We start from the raw sequence: 15,844 nt of genomic DNA on the forward strand, positions 1-15,844 counted from the left end.
CTTGATGCCGATTTACATGGGAAATTGTTTGACCAATATGTCCACACAGTGAAATCTATTTTTAACCCAATAAAGAGCTAAGTAGAGCAAGACTGCAATTATGCTTGAATGTTATACTATTGAAACAGCGAATCCTCCTGAGGAATCCACACCAGTAAACGAGAGTCATGGAGAAGGTGTTGATTGACTTGTTAAAGCGTATTTGATAGGACTGTATTTTCACACTGAAATATATTTTAAAGGCACCCGGCAATTAATGAGGGCGAGGGAATAACTGCATATTAAGAATAAACTGCATTTTGCTGGGCTTTTTGTTCCATACCCTGTAATTATACTCTATCTCTGTCCTGACATCAAAGAGAAGAGCGACAACCTAGAGGTTTAAACCTTCATTTCACTTTCAACACTCTTCCTCAGACTGACTCACTCACATGGGCGTGGGCGATGAGTTCTCACTGTGAATCCGCCGCTCAGATCCATATTAATGTCCGAAGCTGTTTCATCACATGCAGGATTATGCCTCATATTTTGGAAAACGTTCCCCCTGTGAAGTAGTGCATCGCTCTGTGGCATGTGGTGGTGCTTTGATGGAAGAAAGCAGGAAAACTGATTCAGACTACAATATATCAGTTAAATTTCCTCCTAATGAATTTTTGATTTCTACATCTTGGTATACAGTTTTTGGTTTTCAGTGATGATGGCTCGAAAACACATTAGCAAAGCGCATATGAGCAGATACTGGTGAAGGGAAGTTTGCCTCTTCCCCCCCCCCCCCTCATCTCTCTGACAAGATATTCTTAGATGAGAGGTGCTGTGCATATTTAATACATTATCACATCTACCATCTTAATTAACAGAGAGGGAGGAAAAGAGTGGCGACTGAGGGGGAGGGTAGTCATGTGATGTGGTAAAAAGGGCGGTTTGGTCCTGATACCAATCTCTCATTCCTCTGAATGCTACATCAGATAACGGACAGGGTAGACTGAAAATAGGTCAGCGCATGGACGGTGGGGATGAGGATGTGCAGACGGGGTCCAGCCGTACAGTGTAACCACAGCAGCTAATGGTCAGGGTTCAGGTTGTCACTGATGTCACTGGTATTCTGCTTTACTCCATAATCAGTGTTCAGCCACAGGGCAGAGCCAGTTCAGTTTAATCTTGTTAAGTCGAGTGTTTAAAGGACGGGTTTAACTGCTCAGCAGATACCTGTGCCAAATGTACCTGCAGGAAAACATGCACCCTTTTAGTAATTCAGCAAATCCAGATGACCCCGACGATTAGTACTTTTGGCAGAGATTATGTGAGAGACCCATTTGGGCACTGGTAGATTTTTGTGCTTGTGTGTTGTGATAAACACTTTTACTGGTGTGATGCTGCAGCAACACTTAGCTTTAGCCATTTCTCAAACATAACTTGAACTCCATTTTGTCAATACTGCAGAGAAAATACACAAGTTATTTTTCACCATCAGCATTTGGAACAAGAACAGAAAGCAAAAATAAAGGCTGTGCCCTTTACTTCATTTGACTTTTTAGCCGTAATACTGGTGCAATAGTGCCGTGTTTTAAATTCCACCATTTCTCTTACTTCTCATGGGCTCTGTTTAAAGGCAATGACGCAATGAGGATAGAGGCACATATGCAGAGGTCTAATTTGTTAAGGTGACACAAGGTCTCTGTGGAGACACAAGGTCTCTGTGGGAGGATAAATGTCACACAGATGATTTTGAGAGATGAGGGAGCAGTAACAGCCACATCTCACCCCCGTCTCACCACAGCATGTGATTCATGTGTGTTTCTATGAAAAACGCTATAAAATGGATGGGTATCTCAGATTGCCAGGTAAGAGTTTAATAAAAGAGATTGCTCATTAATGAGTTTTAGGAATTTATGTACAAAAGTTAAAGAAATAATGGCATTACCGAAAATACATCCAACCAGATTTTTGGAGAGCAGTGCCGATACTAATATTGGGAAGTAAAAATGTCCACTACCTATATATCGACCCATATAAAAAATGTGTGAATAATGGATGTTATCGAACCCTTACGACAAAATACTTTAATTGAGGCTTGATATTTTACAGTTTAACCATGACCTCAATTATTAATTAAATTATGAATAAAAATGAATAGAATCACATACATTGAAATAAAGAAAAAGAAAAATCTATAGTTACAATTTGAAGATAAATGCTTATTCTGTAAAATAAAAGATTTCATATCAGTGCATTTCGGCAAACACAAAAGCTGATACCACCATGTCTGTGAAAAGCTCACTTCGGCCAATTTTAAATGGATCTCTGATAAATTGTCAGGCTCCAGTAAAAAAGAAAAATACTTGTATTTCAGCTCTTGTATTTTTGGCATTCTTTTATTCTGCTCACACCCCAAAACTGTAATGACGTGACCAAATACAAGAAAATCACCCAGCATTGCAGGAAGAGACATGCATCTCAGATAAACATAATTGTTTGGTGGATAAGCCGGTCAAGGACCCTTCAATGCACCTGTAATGAGTTGAGACCGTTGCATATTTTCATACAAACACAGTAATACCCTCTTCCCCAGATTTTCCGTTACTCCTCATGGTGTACCCAGTCTTGCAAAGCAAAACTGCCAAAAAACCCAGTGCCATGAAATCCTTTTACTTCAACTGTAACATTCCTGTTGCAGCATTAATAAATGTTGTATGCTTGGACTGAAAAGCCCAGATTAAAGAGTTGTTTTTTTATGAGCAAGTCTTCCCTTCTCCTCTCTGCAGATGAAAAAACAGCATGCTCCCAGAAGCCTCAGCAACATGACAGAGCTGCTTCCCTGCTACATTTCATCTGTAAAGAAATCCCTGTTCTCCATGAGTGGGCTTAAGCATGTGTACACAACTACGGCACAGTGACAGGTAATGATTCATAACGCACAGAGTTTTAAAAAGCAAATCAACAAACGTACAAGATGGTGTAAAGTTATATGGATTCGCCATGGCAGCACACGAATGTTGCAGTCCAACATTAAAAGAAATGCAATGATAGCGTCTGGCAATTTAATGAAGCAAAATTTTGAACTACCTTGAATGCCCTGTGAGGAACATGACCGTGGGCATTCATCAGCCTGAGTGAGTCATCTGCTTTTCAACATGCTTCCTGCCTGCAGTTCACACTCGGATACACAGCTCTGGTTAAACGGCTGGAGACCCAATTGCCTGATGACTCAGCAGTAGCGGATTTAGATCACATATCAAATTTTACCAAGCAACTGATCCAAAAGTAAAAGTAACAAGTACAGGGCACATTTAAAAAAAACGTTTTCTCCGTCAGACGGTTTTTCAGTTTCGTCCAATCGGCATCTCAACTGAACAGATGCTGACCATGTCTCTGTCTGTTGACACTTCTTGTATCACTGTCCAGTTGTTCCTTGGTTTCATGGTTGTAAATGTGTTATGTAATTGAAGATACTAAATGAACTGCTATCTTCTATAACCTATATTTTACCCTATTATTGTCGTATGACATTTATGACAACAATAATGCCACTCAGACATTCTTAAATTCAAATCAAGCTGCACCACACACTCTCACATGTCAGTCCCCGAAATATGACTTAACAACAAAATGTAAAGGACCCTTTCTTGGTCCACGTCTCATCCCTCCACCAAGTTTTGTGGAAATCTGTTCTGGAGTGTTTGTGTTTCTCTGCTAACAAACAAAGCAACCAACAAGAAACTAAATGGACAGGGGTTAAAACATAACCTACTTGGCGGAGATAACTAACAGCATCTTCCATTTGATAACTGTAAAATAACAATTGGTAAGTGGGGGTCAAAATGTTGCCAAACCTCAGCCACTAGGTCACATCCATCAGGAATTCTGGGCAGTGCAAAGCGTATTATACGGATGACAGCTGGCACATTAGCCTTGGTTTGATTGTGGCCATATGGCCAGTGGTGAGGAGCTGCCATGACCCGATAAACCCCTGGTAAGATTCCCATTACAGAATGTTCTTCAGAAAGCCAACATCTACAAAACACGATAGTCCTGCAGTGACTATTAATGGCTGGCAAGCAGCTGACTATGGTTGATCACAGGTATATTTAGAGGCATTGTGCACCTGTGATATGTCGCTGAGGTAGAGGCAAAGTGACTGTTCAAGCCGGAGCAGGTCTGCCTGCTGTCAGAGTGACTGTCATGTGTAACTCAACTACTCCACAGTTAACTCACTTCCAGTACGCCAAGTGCAACAGGATAGAGTTCCAGTGTTTTAATGGACATACAAGTGAACATTTTGACAGTTGGAGCAAAGTGGATATGGCCGGTCCTGTTGAATGAGACATAGAAGGGTTTTTTTTGTTATATCACCTGGATTCACAGGTACATCTAAATTTCACCATTTAGGCTTTTCAGGATTTTATTTAACTCAATGGAATCAATCTGACTTCTTTCTCGCCTTATATCTAAACTCATGGTATCAGCCATTACAACACATTGATTCCGATATGAGAAATCTTTTTGATCAAATCTAAAATCTGTTTTACACTTACTCGCTGCAAAGAAGCTGAAATCCCAGTTGCAAAATGTTTCATGTAATATTTAATGCAAGTCCTTGTTCTTAACCGTATCCTTTTGCATTCGATGTTTGAAATTGACTTTCTGACAAAAAGTTAGGGAATGAGTGTTTTGTGGACTTCCCCCATACTATATCAGCAAGTGCTGATAGAGCATTGCATTTAGTGCATTGTGTTTATTATGTGTATCAACAGCAACAAATGTATCAACAATATCAGTCAGGTGATTTTCATTGTATGGTCAAGTCAATGCAGAGTGCAGAATTATGCATTTTTGTTTATAATTTACCTTAAAAAATGTTATGTTCTTAATTCAAATTATATATATACAAGCCTCGACTTCGACTAGGGTAATCATCATTTAGTAATCACAGACATTTTTCAAAAGTATCGTTTAAGATTTTTTTTTTTTACTCCCCAATCTCTCTATTGGCATCCGACCCCAGAAATCCATATTTGGTCAAGCTACTATAATTCAATGTCATAATCTGGCACACCTCCAAATACAGCACCTTATTATTCATTGACTCTCTCATAATGAAACAGGCTTGTTACACGTTGGGGCCATTTTCAAAGAGAGTGAAGTGAGTTACACTGTTATCAGCACTATAACAGACAACCACGTAAACAGACACAACCGTTTGAAAGGCACAGCAGCGCCATACACCCACTCACTCGTATAACTACGGAGCAGGAAGATTGATGTTGACATGTGATAGCCAGCAGCTTTGAAAATGTCAAATAACGAAATGAGCTGAGGGCGCACTGCTTTCTGGGTTATTGCTCATGTTGTGCTATTTGATAGTGTTTTCTTAACAGGTACAAACACACGAGACGGTTTGTTTTGACTATTGTGTTCATCCCAAGTGAAATCTGCACCCTCAAAGGATGACAGTTTACAAAAACACTGTCCACACTGTTTGTGAATTGTTGTGACTATTTTTTTTTTTTTTTTTTAAATAAGCTCTAGTGAAGTTGCACCAAGACAATTTATATGAGTAAAAAAAACTGCAGGTATACTTAGACAACAAAAACATTCATTTTTTTCTAAGCTCTCTCCATATGTCATTGTAAGCAACGCCAGCTGGAGAGCTGTTTTTACTTGCACATTTCATATATCACAGCTAACACCTCTACAGCTGAGTGCTTCTGACCCTTAGCTCTTCTATTAATACGACACTGTGTATATTCCAACATTATGTTCCATTGAAAATTAATCATAACCTTAGTTTGGCTTGAAAACAATTCATCTCTTTCCTGCTTCAGGCAACATCAGTGAGAACAGTGGACAATGAATGAAGGCAATTGTGTAATAAATACTGATATTAAAAGCAGAAGCTTAGTAACAGTCATTTCTATCGACAGCTTGTCTGATAACATTCACGTTAATAGTCCCGCCTGAACATATTCAGAGTGGACCATACACTCAACAGCCTATTTAAGAAATATAACATGGCATTTAGAAGATGGGTTTTGACTCAGACGGATTTCCTGTTTGGCTGCTGACCTACAGTCTGAGACATCAGCATACAAACAGCCAACACCTCAATTATGCTCAACGTTAGCTAAGGATACATATTGAGCCTTCTGGCCACTGTTTACAAAGTGACCACTTTTGCCTCTTTCTTGTGAGGTACATTATCACAACCTCTTCCTCTTCTGCTAAGTTTGTTGTAGTCAGAAACACTCGACTATACTCTGTCCTTCAGTACATATATTGTTTATAAACCATGCCAACATAAAGGCCACATCATAAATGTTGGCTGTGTCAATTACTTTGATTGAAATGGATGCATCTTTTTCATATGTAAAAGCAGCATAAATGAGCCTTGAGGATACTCCTGTCAATTAGCTCTGTGTGACCTTGTCAGATACTCAAAATGTGTCCTTAACTGGACCACGCCTCGAGAACCGTACTTTCATTACAGGTTATGGGCAGAAATTCAAAGTCTTAACACCGGTTAACTAGAGCAGTAGTAGCACTGTGCATATATCATGTCAATGAGACAAGAAATTCAGCTTACAGTTCTGAGCATCACATCTTATTTTGTAAACTGCTTTGACCAAACCCAGGGAGGCTTGATTAAAGCTGCATAGTCTGCCTGCAGTCTTGCAAACCAGCAGTCGTCTGCTTTATGTTTCATAGCCTGCAGGCACAAAAAAGTACCCTACGATGTCACTTAACCTCCAGTGAAGGCGTTTCTTTGCTGAAGAGACTTTACCTTATTTTTTCACAAGGTAAAATGTCTCAAGCTTTTGTTGTTATTCACAATAAAGGAGAGCGCAGACTTTTCTACAGCACAGATGGTGCCAGAAACACCTGTGACCATGAGGTACACGGGCCACACAAGAATACTGTCGCATTTGTTATGGACATTTTGTTGCGCTAAATGATCCTTGTAATGACTAACAAACAAGATGTTATAAATAAAAGCAGGGGAGGGCAAAAGACACGCAAAAATATGCAGTAATTATTCTTTTAATATTCAACCGATGAATCATATGCAGGCACAAGTGGAAGCCATAAAACGCTAATGGAAAGGGAGTAAGTCCTGACTGTTAATATTTTATACTTGAACATAAGGACTAACACGTGCATGTACGGAAGAGCAAGGATTAGCAACACTCACCTTTTACAATGAGGTTGAGGAGCTTTGGCCGTGGGTTGCGCTCACTCTGAATAGAGCATGTGTACTGGCCGTCGTCAGTTACATCCACTCTCTGTATTTGAAGGCTGTACTCATGTTTGTCGCCCACACTGGACACGATGGACACTCGTGGGTCCACAGACCACTTGTCATTCCCTGCAAATATGATGCTTGAGCGGTTCAGCCAGGCTCCTTTAGAGATTCCATCCAACAGGTAGCACCTAGAATGGCAGGAGAGACCTTGGTTAGATATGGAGAAAGGCTGTATATAATACTTCATGTGGAGTCTAAAAATGTTTGTATCTGGATCTAAGGCAACTGTGATGTGGCTATCAGGTGTATGTGTGTCTCCTTTGGGTTGTATTACAAAGTTTAAGAACGTACAGTGGAGTTAGTGGAGTTTCAAGTTAAATATGCTCTGAAAAAACATTGGATACATCAAACCAAATTTGCAAATAGAAAAACACAGCATAGGTACCTCCAGACTTAATGAAAAAACATGGTAAAACAGTTTTTATTTTCTTTGTACCTCACATTTACCCATTTGTATCTACAAAAAGCTTTTCCATGTGATCACGAACGGTCAATAAATTGTGTATGATGAGGCTATGGTCCCCAGTTGTTCGGCTCATCATTCCAGCAGTGTTCGGATTAAAAAAATCATGTCATATTCTGTGACAAATACTGTAATAATGAGCAGGAAAAGAGGCAATCAAGTTGGCTCTGAAACTGTGGCCGACATGCCATGCAGACAGCCAGCACCAGAAGTAGAGCCACCGAGGAAATCAGTTTGGCACTAACCACAAAGCTCTTTACCCTCAATGCCAAGAAAGTGTCTGTCAGGAAAGCTGGTTGAGGACAATGGACCAGTCCAGGCCGGTCTCCCTGGGAGAATGTACTGCCATTGAGGAATTATGACAAATAAGTGGCAAACACTGTCTTGGTGCTTTGGAAAGTCCACATAGAGCTGTCAGTTAGTTAGCTCATTGATGACCTGAGCCACAGCATTCCTGGTTACTTGTCTTTATTTCTAAACATTGGTAAATCTAGAGTATTAAAGGGCAGATTTAGCTCCCGGTATTTTGAAACTGCACGACTATAAGCTACAGTATGTAAAACACTGGCTTGGAAAAATAAGTACATTTTGAATACATTTTTCTGCCTTTGAGTTTGAGCTTTAAAATGTTACAGCTACCTGCCTTCACAGGCCTTCAGCGACTAATGATTTAGCACTTCTGTGGAAACGCTGAGTGGGCCAGTTTGAGGCCTTAACATTAATGCAACCAAGTGCCCCACACAATCACTGATGTGAACAACTTGTCCACAACTTGCTGAATTTGTTTTCATTATAGCCTTGCAAAGCAATGTAACCATACACACATGTTTAGCATTGCAGTTGCTATTGATTTCTCTGTTTTGTCACCAAAACTGGTCCTTTCAGGATCAAACATTTGACCCACGTAGGATTAAAAGAGTCTGTTAAATTTATCCTTCAGATTACATTGAGTCTGAATACACAGCACTTACAATGTACTTCAGTTGTGATAGGGTTCCAGAAAGTCTCAAACAAACATGTAGCATCTCTGCAGTCTGTTGATTATTAGTTTATTCAACTGCTCATACTGCTGTTATCTGTGAAGAAGGAAGCTACAAACTTTTAGAAGCAACCTTCCAAGGGTAAATATGGGCTGAAGTAGCACTTTAGCAAAGCACCAGAAGTATGGCTGTAAGGACACTTTGGCCTGCCTGGATCTTTACTCAGACTCTTGACATTTTCCTTCATCTTGATCTTGAACCGGTGCATGATGTTCTTTCACTGTTTTTGCAGTTTGCTTATCACCGCTGAGTGTCTTTGCAATCTCGCTCCTGAGATGATTATTGTTATCTCACTGTCTTTGTAATCTCACACCATGGAGCCATACAGATGCCTTTATTTATAAACCTCCTCACAGAGCCATGTGTCACAACAGGCCGACTTTACATTGGCACACTCTCTCAGGTGTTGTTTGCTTTCTTTGCTGCTCTCGAATAAGAAGTGCATGGGTACTGATCATCACAAGTCTGGCGAGTGTCTGAAATGGGTTTATGCAGCTGTGAGACCAAGTCACTGAAAGTTAATATTATACAATTTAATGGAGAGCAGACTCAGTATTGTATAGTAAACAGTATTGAGATGAAATTGAAGTGATTGTTAGTTGCCTAAATCTTCCTGAGAGTACATCCACAATAGATTTAACTAATCTCTTGATACACTTTGGTGTCAAGTCTGGTTTCGAGTTTTCAAACTGATCCAAGCACTCCATCTATGAGTCAGGTAAACCAAAATCTCTTTTATAATAAATTCTTAAGCTGATTGTCTTTACCAGGCAGAGGTGTGTATTAAATTAAAACAAAAGCAAAGTGGAGTTGCCTGCCAGATCATACTGTCTGCTGCCACATTTCTATTGTTCGTTCCCACACTCATAACAGCACTAAACATCTAGAATGGCCTTTGCTTTAATCAGGTCCCTTCTCTCCAGTATCCCACCAGGATAAAAACTGTTCATACAAAGCTCAGGTAATTGCTCCACACTCTTAGAGACCTTAAACAGGTTCTAATTGATACTTTTATTTATCCCTGCTTCTGACAAGTGGCTGTGAGGTACCAGATTCATTACAAGCTTTTTTTTGTTTTAAGATTTTGGCTCACAAATAACAAGAGTTCATTCAAACCCCAGTGATTACGCACAATTTTCAAAAAAAGGAAGTGATAAGCTGGTGTTTCGAGCACCTCACATGAATGGAGAATGATGACAAACCATTAATTGCAGTGTGGCAGCTGGTAAGAAAAGCAGATTGCAATCCATTTAGTCAAACCCATTCAAGCTCTTTGATCAGATGCCATAATTAACACTGGGCATCATTCTGACCCAGATTAGCTTTATCACTGCTTTCTGGGTTCCGCAACTGCAAATATTCTTCCTGGCACCAACTCAACACATCTTCTCTGATCTAATTATTTCAGTGTCTCACAGTCGAGCAGGTCACAACATTCAGCCCTTTGTTCTCTACATTTGGCAGGGAAAAAAATGTATATACTTAGAGATATGTTGTTATGTTACAGTTATATAACAACCGCACATGATGTTTAAACCTTAAGCCGTTCAGACCCCATGTAAGCTGACTTCTATCTGTTGTTTGTCCTAACTCTATAAAAAAGAAACAGGTCAACGTCATGCATCACAACCTACATATTTTCTCCAAAGCAAACAGCAGATCAGATGTCCTCTTTTTGGTCCGTTTTTATAAAAAGCTATTTGTTGAATAAGACCCTCCCTTTTTCATCTCTACATTTAAACAAATGATTATTAATTACATATAACCTTGAGGTGTAAACAGCCGAAAACTGATTAATAGTTAAGTCTTTAAAATATCAATTAAAAAGTTCATCAAATTACACTTGACTATCAAGTGGCATCACTGTAATCAATTGTGTTTTGTTCTGTTAAAACTCTCAAATATTTAATTTACTGTAATAATAGATTTTAAAATATTGAGTAAGGAAATCAGTGAAACATTTGCTAATTTGTTTTGTCTTGATCAAAGACTCAATTAATCTACTAATGCCATTATTTCTGTTGAAATTGCTTACAAACAAATATATATATATATACGTACTATTTATAACTAAAATTGCAAAGGCGGGATCTTTCTCAGTTCAACCTATTCCAGGATTTCGATTCCGTGCAAGTGACAAAGCTAATGAGCAAGTTATTCGAGTTACTGGGCTGCAGTGAGTGCTCAAAGTAGCTAACAATGACGGTAAGGGATGCCTTCCGTTTCTACAGTCCTCTGAAGGATGTGGCATCGAAATTGCCAAAGAGAAAGAATACCACAAGGTGCCTCTTATTGTTGTAACAAGAAAGGTAAAAGAGAAATCTGATTTCAATCACATCTTGTCTCAAACGTATGATCACTTTGGACCATTCAAAATGACAAACACTCAACAACACAAATCTATCAAAACTGTCAAGTATGCATCACTACAGACAGTTTGAATGACACTTAATCACTGAAGTGCAAATGAAACTTTGAACAATGAGGAGACCACCTGGCATATTTCACTCATCAGTCCGTGTTAAACTGAAGCCAGTCACAATATCAGTGGTGCACTGCATCACTGTAGTGGAACATCTGCTTTTAAAGACAATGCTTTTGTGTTTCTGCTAATAGCGGCAGCCACTTAACCCGCTTGAATAAAAGAAGTGTTTTCAAGAGCATAATGAGAGCGTGTGATACAGCCATAAAAATGCATGAGCAGAACCCTTAAATTATGAAGTCAGGGACAGTTTAATTCCATTTTATCCGCTTCACATGTGAAAGAGAGAGATGCCGTGAGGACTGTACCTGCAGTGTATGTATTACAACCTTTACAACTCACGGTCTTCAACAGAGCTCAGCTGTGAACGAATCTTTAAATGAGAAAATGCATTTCACACTAACAGACTGGATGTTGATGCACAGACATGGTGTGAGGGTTCTTTCTGCTGTGAAGTCAAATAGTTCACAATCAAGACTGCAAACGTTATGCTTACGTTACTTCTTAATTGTGAGGAGTTGCTGCTTTTAAGTTTTTATTTATAACCAAACTGAATATATACTCTATTTAGGATTCTTAACAAATGGTAAATTATGTACATTTTCTATTCATATAATAACAACATGCACATTATTAATATTTATAATTTGAGGATACAGTTTTCCACACATGCCCAATCAATCCATTATATTTTCTCTTTGTAGTGGAGTCTTTTTCTGTGAGCGTAGGTGTGGGTTTATTGCTGCAGGTTGGGTATTTCAGGGGTGTGGTGCTGAGTTGTTGCAGCGATTGAGGGAGAATGAGGACACACTGTTGTGATGTGCAACCAAGGTACAGAGCACAAGGCTCTTAATCCCTAAAATAATCCTGTCAACTGTGGCCAGTGGGACACATCTGAAGCCTGCTAACTATAATCCACACAGACCCAATGCTGAAACCAACACCTAACAACACAGACACAGAACGGTATAAAAACCCTCTCAAAGCCATTAGAAAATTCTAAATCTCTCTTCAAGTGAGGAGACTTTGAGGTTTATCTACTGTGATTTTTTTCATTGCAGTATTTTATCGGAATTGACAGTGAGATGGAGTCTTCGAGTGAGGAAGCAGCAAAGATTGTCAGACCTCTGACTCCAAATAAAATCAATGCCAACCATCTCTTGTTACCACAGTACTTACGACAACAAACCCTGTACAGCATCACCTTGTCCCCTCCAGCTTTGGGTCCCCTTAAGGTGCACTTTCCCTCCACCCTGCCTGTGCAAACAAATGTTACTGGGCACACACGGCTCTGGTTGAATGGTTTTGACTTGTTTCACATGCGGGAAGCAGCGGAGTCAGAGCAGTCCAACATATGTAACTAGGACCAAGTTATGGCTCATGTGTGAGCAGTGGACCGGCTATGTTTGCTCTTTAGATTCTCTTTTCTGTCCCTCACATATGCACAATTTCAAAAGCTGCTTATTTGACGTCATCACTAATCTTCTCACTGGAACAAATGCATGACATTGACTGAGTGAATTCAACTTCAACCAAATAAAATTGAATGCAACTAAGAAGTTAGTGGTTGAATGAAGGTTAAGTGCTAAAATTCTGAGTCGAGAGAGTAGCAATTACTGAAGTATAATGGGCGAGGTCTTACTACTTCCGACAATTCCTCCTGATAAACATGTGAACGTGCTGTTGGTGTTACTCTCACATCAAGAGTCGACTACACACCCAGATACTGTTAAATGTCACATCCAGAAAAAGGTAGGAGAAGCATGATCACACACATTTAAGCAGTCTACTGAGCCATTATCTCTTAAACAAATAGGGTATTGACTGGGAAGCTATTTCCTAAGGCATACTCTACAGTTCTTCAATATGACTGTCAGATAGCACTTAACTGAACACAACAATGGAGCAGAAATTTAGCCCCATTGAGTAAAAATCACTTTGTTAAGAAAGCTACAGTCCATGGTGGACTCTCACACCTAAACGCCACACTTCCTTAAAGGAATTAAAACAAACCAATTCTTCTGTTGGAGGATTTGTTTATTTTGCTTCTTTTTTTTAAATTTTCCATTACAACTTAACTCAGCCTTTATTGTTCATTCTGAGAACATTTGTTAGATATATTTTTACGGCTTCTCTATTATGAAACATAAACTACTATAAGCACCTGCCAGGATGAGAGACTAAGCGCTGCTTTTTAACAATCAAAGTGCATGGCCATTAGTTCATGAAGGAGACGTATTTTAGGGATGTCCAAAGCCACTTTTGCAAGTTTTGTGCAACAGGCGCATGGTTCAAAGGGGTTGTACTTATTTATCTTAATTAATAATTTGTGTAGTTTGGCTGTAGCATGCAACTAACCAATCAGAGTTCCATCGCCAACTAAACCGGGTGTGCTTACAAGCTCCTTGATGGATTTTTTATTGAAAAGGTGGATTTGTATTAAGAAAGGACACCTCTCTGCATGAAAAAAAATGATCTCTCCATGCATGAAGTGAACGTGCACAAACAGACCATCTGTGTGTGTAACAAGCTGAGAGTACAGGCATAATACACATGGCTCTGCAGGCACCTACAAGTAATCTTAATAAAACAGTGAAACATTGAGTATCTGACTTTCCACCAGGCTTTTTGTACTAGTTTTATGTTGTTTCAGACAGATTTTATATTATAACTAAGCTGGATGAAGTAGTCAAGAGCAGCGGGTGAAGCTCATGATTGGTTTCTTTCTAGCAGCAATTTGATTAATGAGCCAGAACGGCACGTACCCAACATACTAACTAAATGCCAGGGCATGGTGAATTCACAGCTAATTACCCAAACAACTAGTGCATTACGTGGCATGGGATCAGAAGCAAGAAAGTAAATACAGCAAAAGGGCACCTAATTCATCCTAGCTAGTAGTACAAATTAAACCTTGGCCCATTCTCCAGCTAGTTGCTATGACTACTTCTATGTAAGCTGCTGAAGTTAACTTACTCTGACGCAGTCCAACTGTCCGAAGGAAAATGCTTAACTCAAACTTACATAGTACACAAGGTAGATGGGTGGGATCAAGGTGAAATCACACTCCCACCACAAACCAACAACTTAGTTCATTCTAGAACACTAGAGTTAATTTAGGGCTGGACTGATACCAGTTTTGTTTATTCCTATTCCAAAAATCGCGCCAAGATGGAAAAAGAAATAGTCCCAACTGAACCACTTCTACATTAAGGTAGTTCAAAAAAGATCCAAACTAAAGACAGGAGCACCCCCCCAAACAGATTTATTGGTCAAGAGTTCTCATTTCAACTTCCAGCAGCATTGATTCAGAGTGATAAACACTCAGGAGATGAATGGGTCTGTATTTCTTTCATGAAACTGAAGCAAGCTGCAGGCCAAAGACACATTTCAAGTCACGTCAGCTCTTTTAGTTTTCTCCTGGTGAAAAGCAGGCACAGTTTGCCTTCGTGAGCAGCACAATACACTTCATCAAACGTTTAAAAAGTAATCTGACCCACAGTAATTCTGCTTCCAGGTGAGGGTGAGCAAGGCGATGTGATCCATTATATGTACTCAATATCCAAGCAGATGAGCAAGGAATGAGTATTGATGGCCTTCAACAATGTTCTATAAGATCATCCATCTTTCAGTGATGTTAGACTTCTCTTTTGCAGAGGCTGACAATCCTTAAATGCAGAGGAGAGCTGTTGAAATAAAAAAATACCCATGCTCTAACTGTACTTTAACCTTGTGTTTTTTCAAAGCTTTGCAATTATACTGGGCAGAATTCTCAAAAACCGTGTTATTACTCATACAAAAGTTATTCCTTTCAACGATCACTTATCACCCAGTAGAAGTGGAAGGCGGTGTGTTTACCTGCCAAGACCCAGGTCTTTGTCTGTATTTTCTCTTGTTCTGCTAGGGTCAGGTAGGGGTTAAAATGCAGCGCTCTGAATGTGTGTTACAAGGTCACGGGCACGGAGGGACTGTTTGTGTTAAAGTAACTAAAGAAGTTCCTCATTAAAACCATAATTGATTGGTTAGAATCCCATTTGTCCCATTAGTTGAGGTAGAACTTTTGGGCAGTGATTATGTAGTCTGCAGCCATTAGAGGGTTGTGTTCTACAAAAAGTCACTGAACAGCTTAAAATGTACCAGATTACATCAATGTCTCCCTCTCCGTCTTCCTCTCCCTCTCCCTGTCCCTGTCCCTCTCCGTCTTCCTCTCCCTGTACCTGTGCCTGTCCCTCTCCCTCTCCCTCTCCCTCTCCCTCTCCCAACGCTAGCAAACGACAAATCCTGCCTGGTTATGCCTTTAAAGACTCCAGACAGAGAGCTTGAGAATTTGGTCAGTATATCACTAATATGATCGAAGGCTACAGACAAACTAAATAAAATGCACTGCTTTGTCCATTAAGGTACCTGCTAGGTGATTGTAATTGCTTGTGGATGCAGATATCACCGACAATGAATCTCCCAAATCAAATTACCCTGTCCTTCAAAACCGATAACTCAACACCGCACACTGCCTCCTCCCTGTGGCTCCAGCACAAAGAGGGACTGACAATTTTGCAACTACT

At 39.7% G+C, this 15,844-nt stretch overlaps 1 protein-coding gene across 2 annotated transcripts in view; it reads right to left on the reverse strand.

Annotated features, from left to right (window-relative positions):
* Positions 1-15,844, reverse strand: part of negr1 (neuronal growth regulator 1) — a 126,460-nt gene that overhangs the window by 81,384 nt on the left and 29,232 nt on the right. For both annotated transcript variants that reach the window (XM_061077894.1, XM_061077893.1), the window contains exon 2: positions 7,187-7,425. In XM_061077894.1, coding sequence (XP_060933877.1) covers positions 7,187-7,425 — 239 coding nt within the window. The remainder of the gene's footprint in view (positions 1-7,186; positions 7,426-15,844) is intronic.

Source organism: Limanda limanda, chromosome 9, assembly GCF_963576545.1.
Source record: "Limanda limanda chromosome 9, fLimLim1.1, whole genome shotgun sequence".
In the NCBI taxonomy this organism is placed as follows: Eukaryota; Metazoa; Chordata; class Actinopteri; order Pleuronectiformes; family Pleuronectidae; genus Limanda; species Limanda limanda.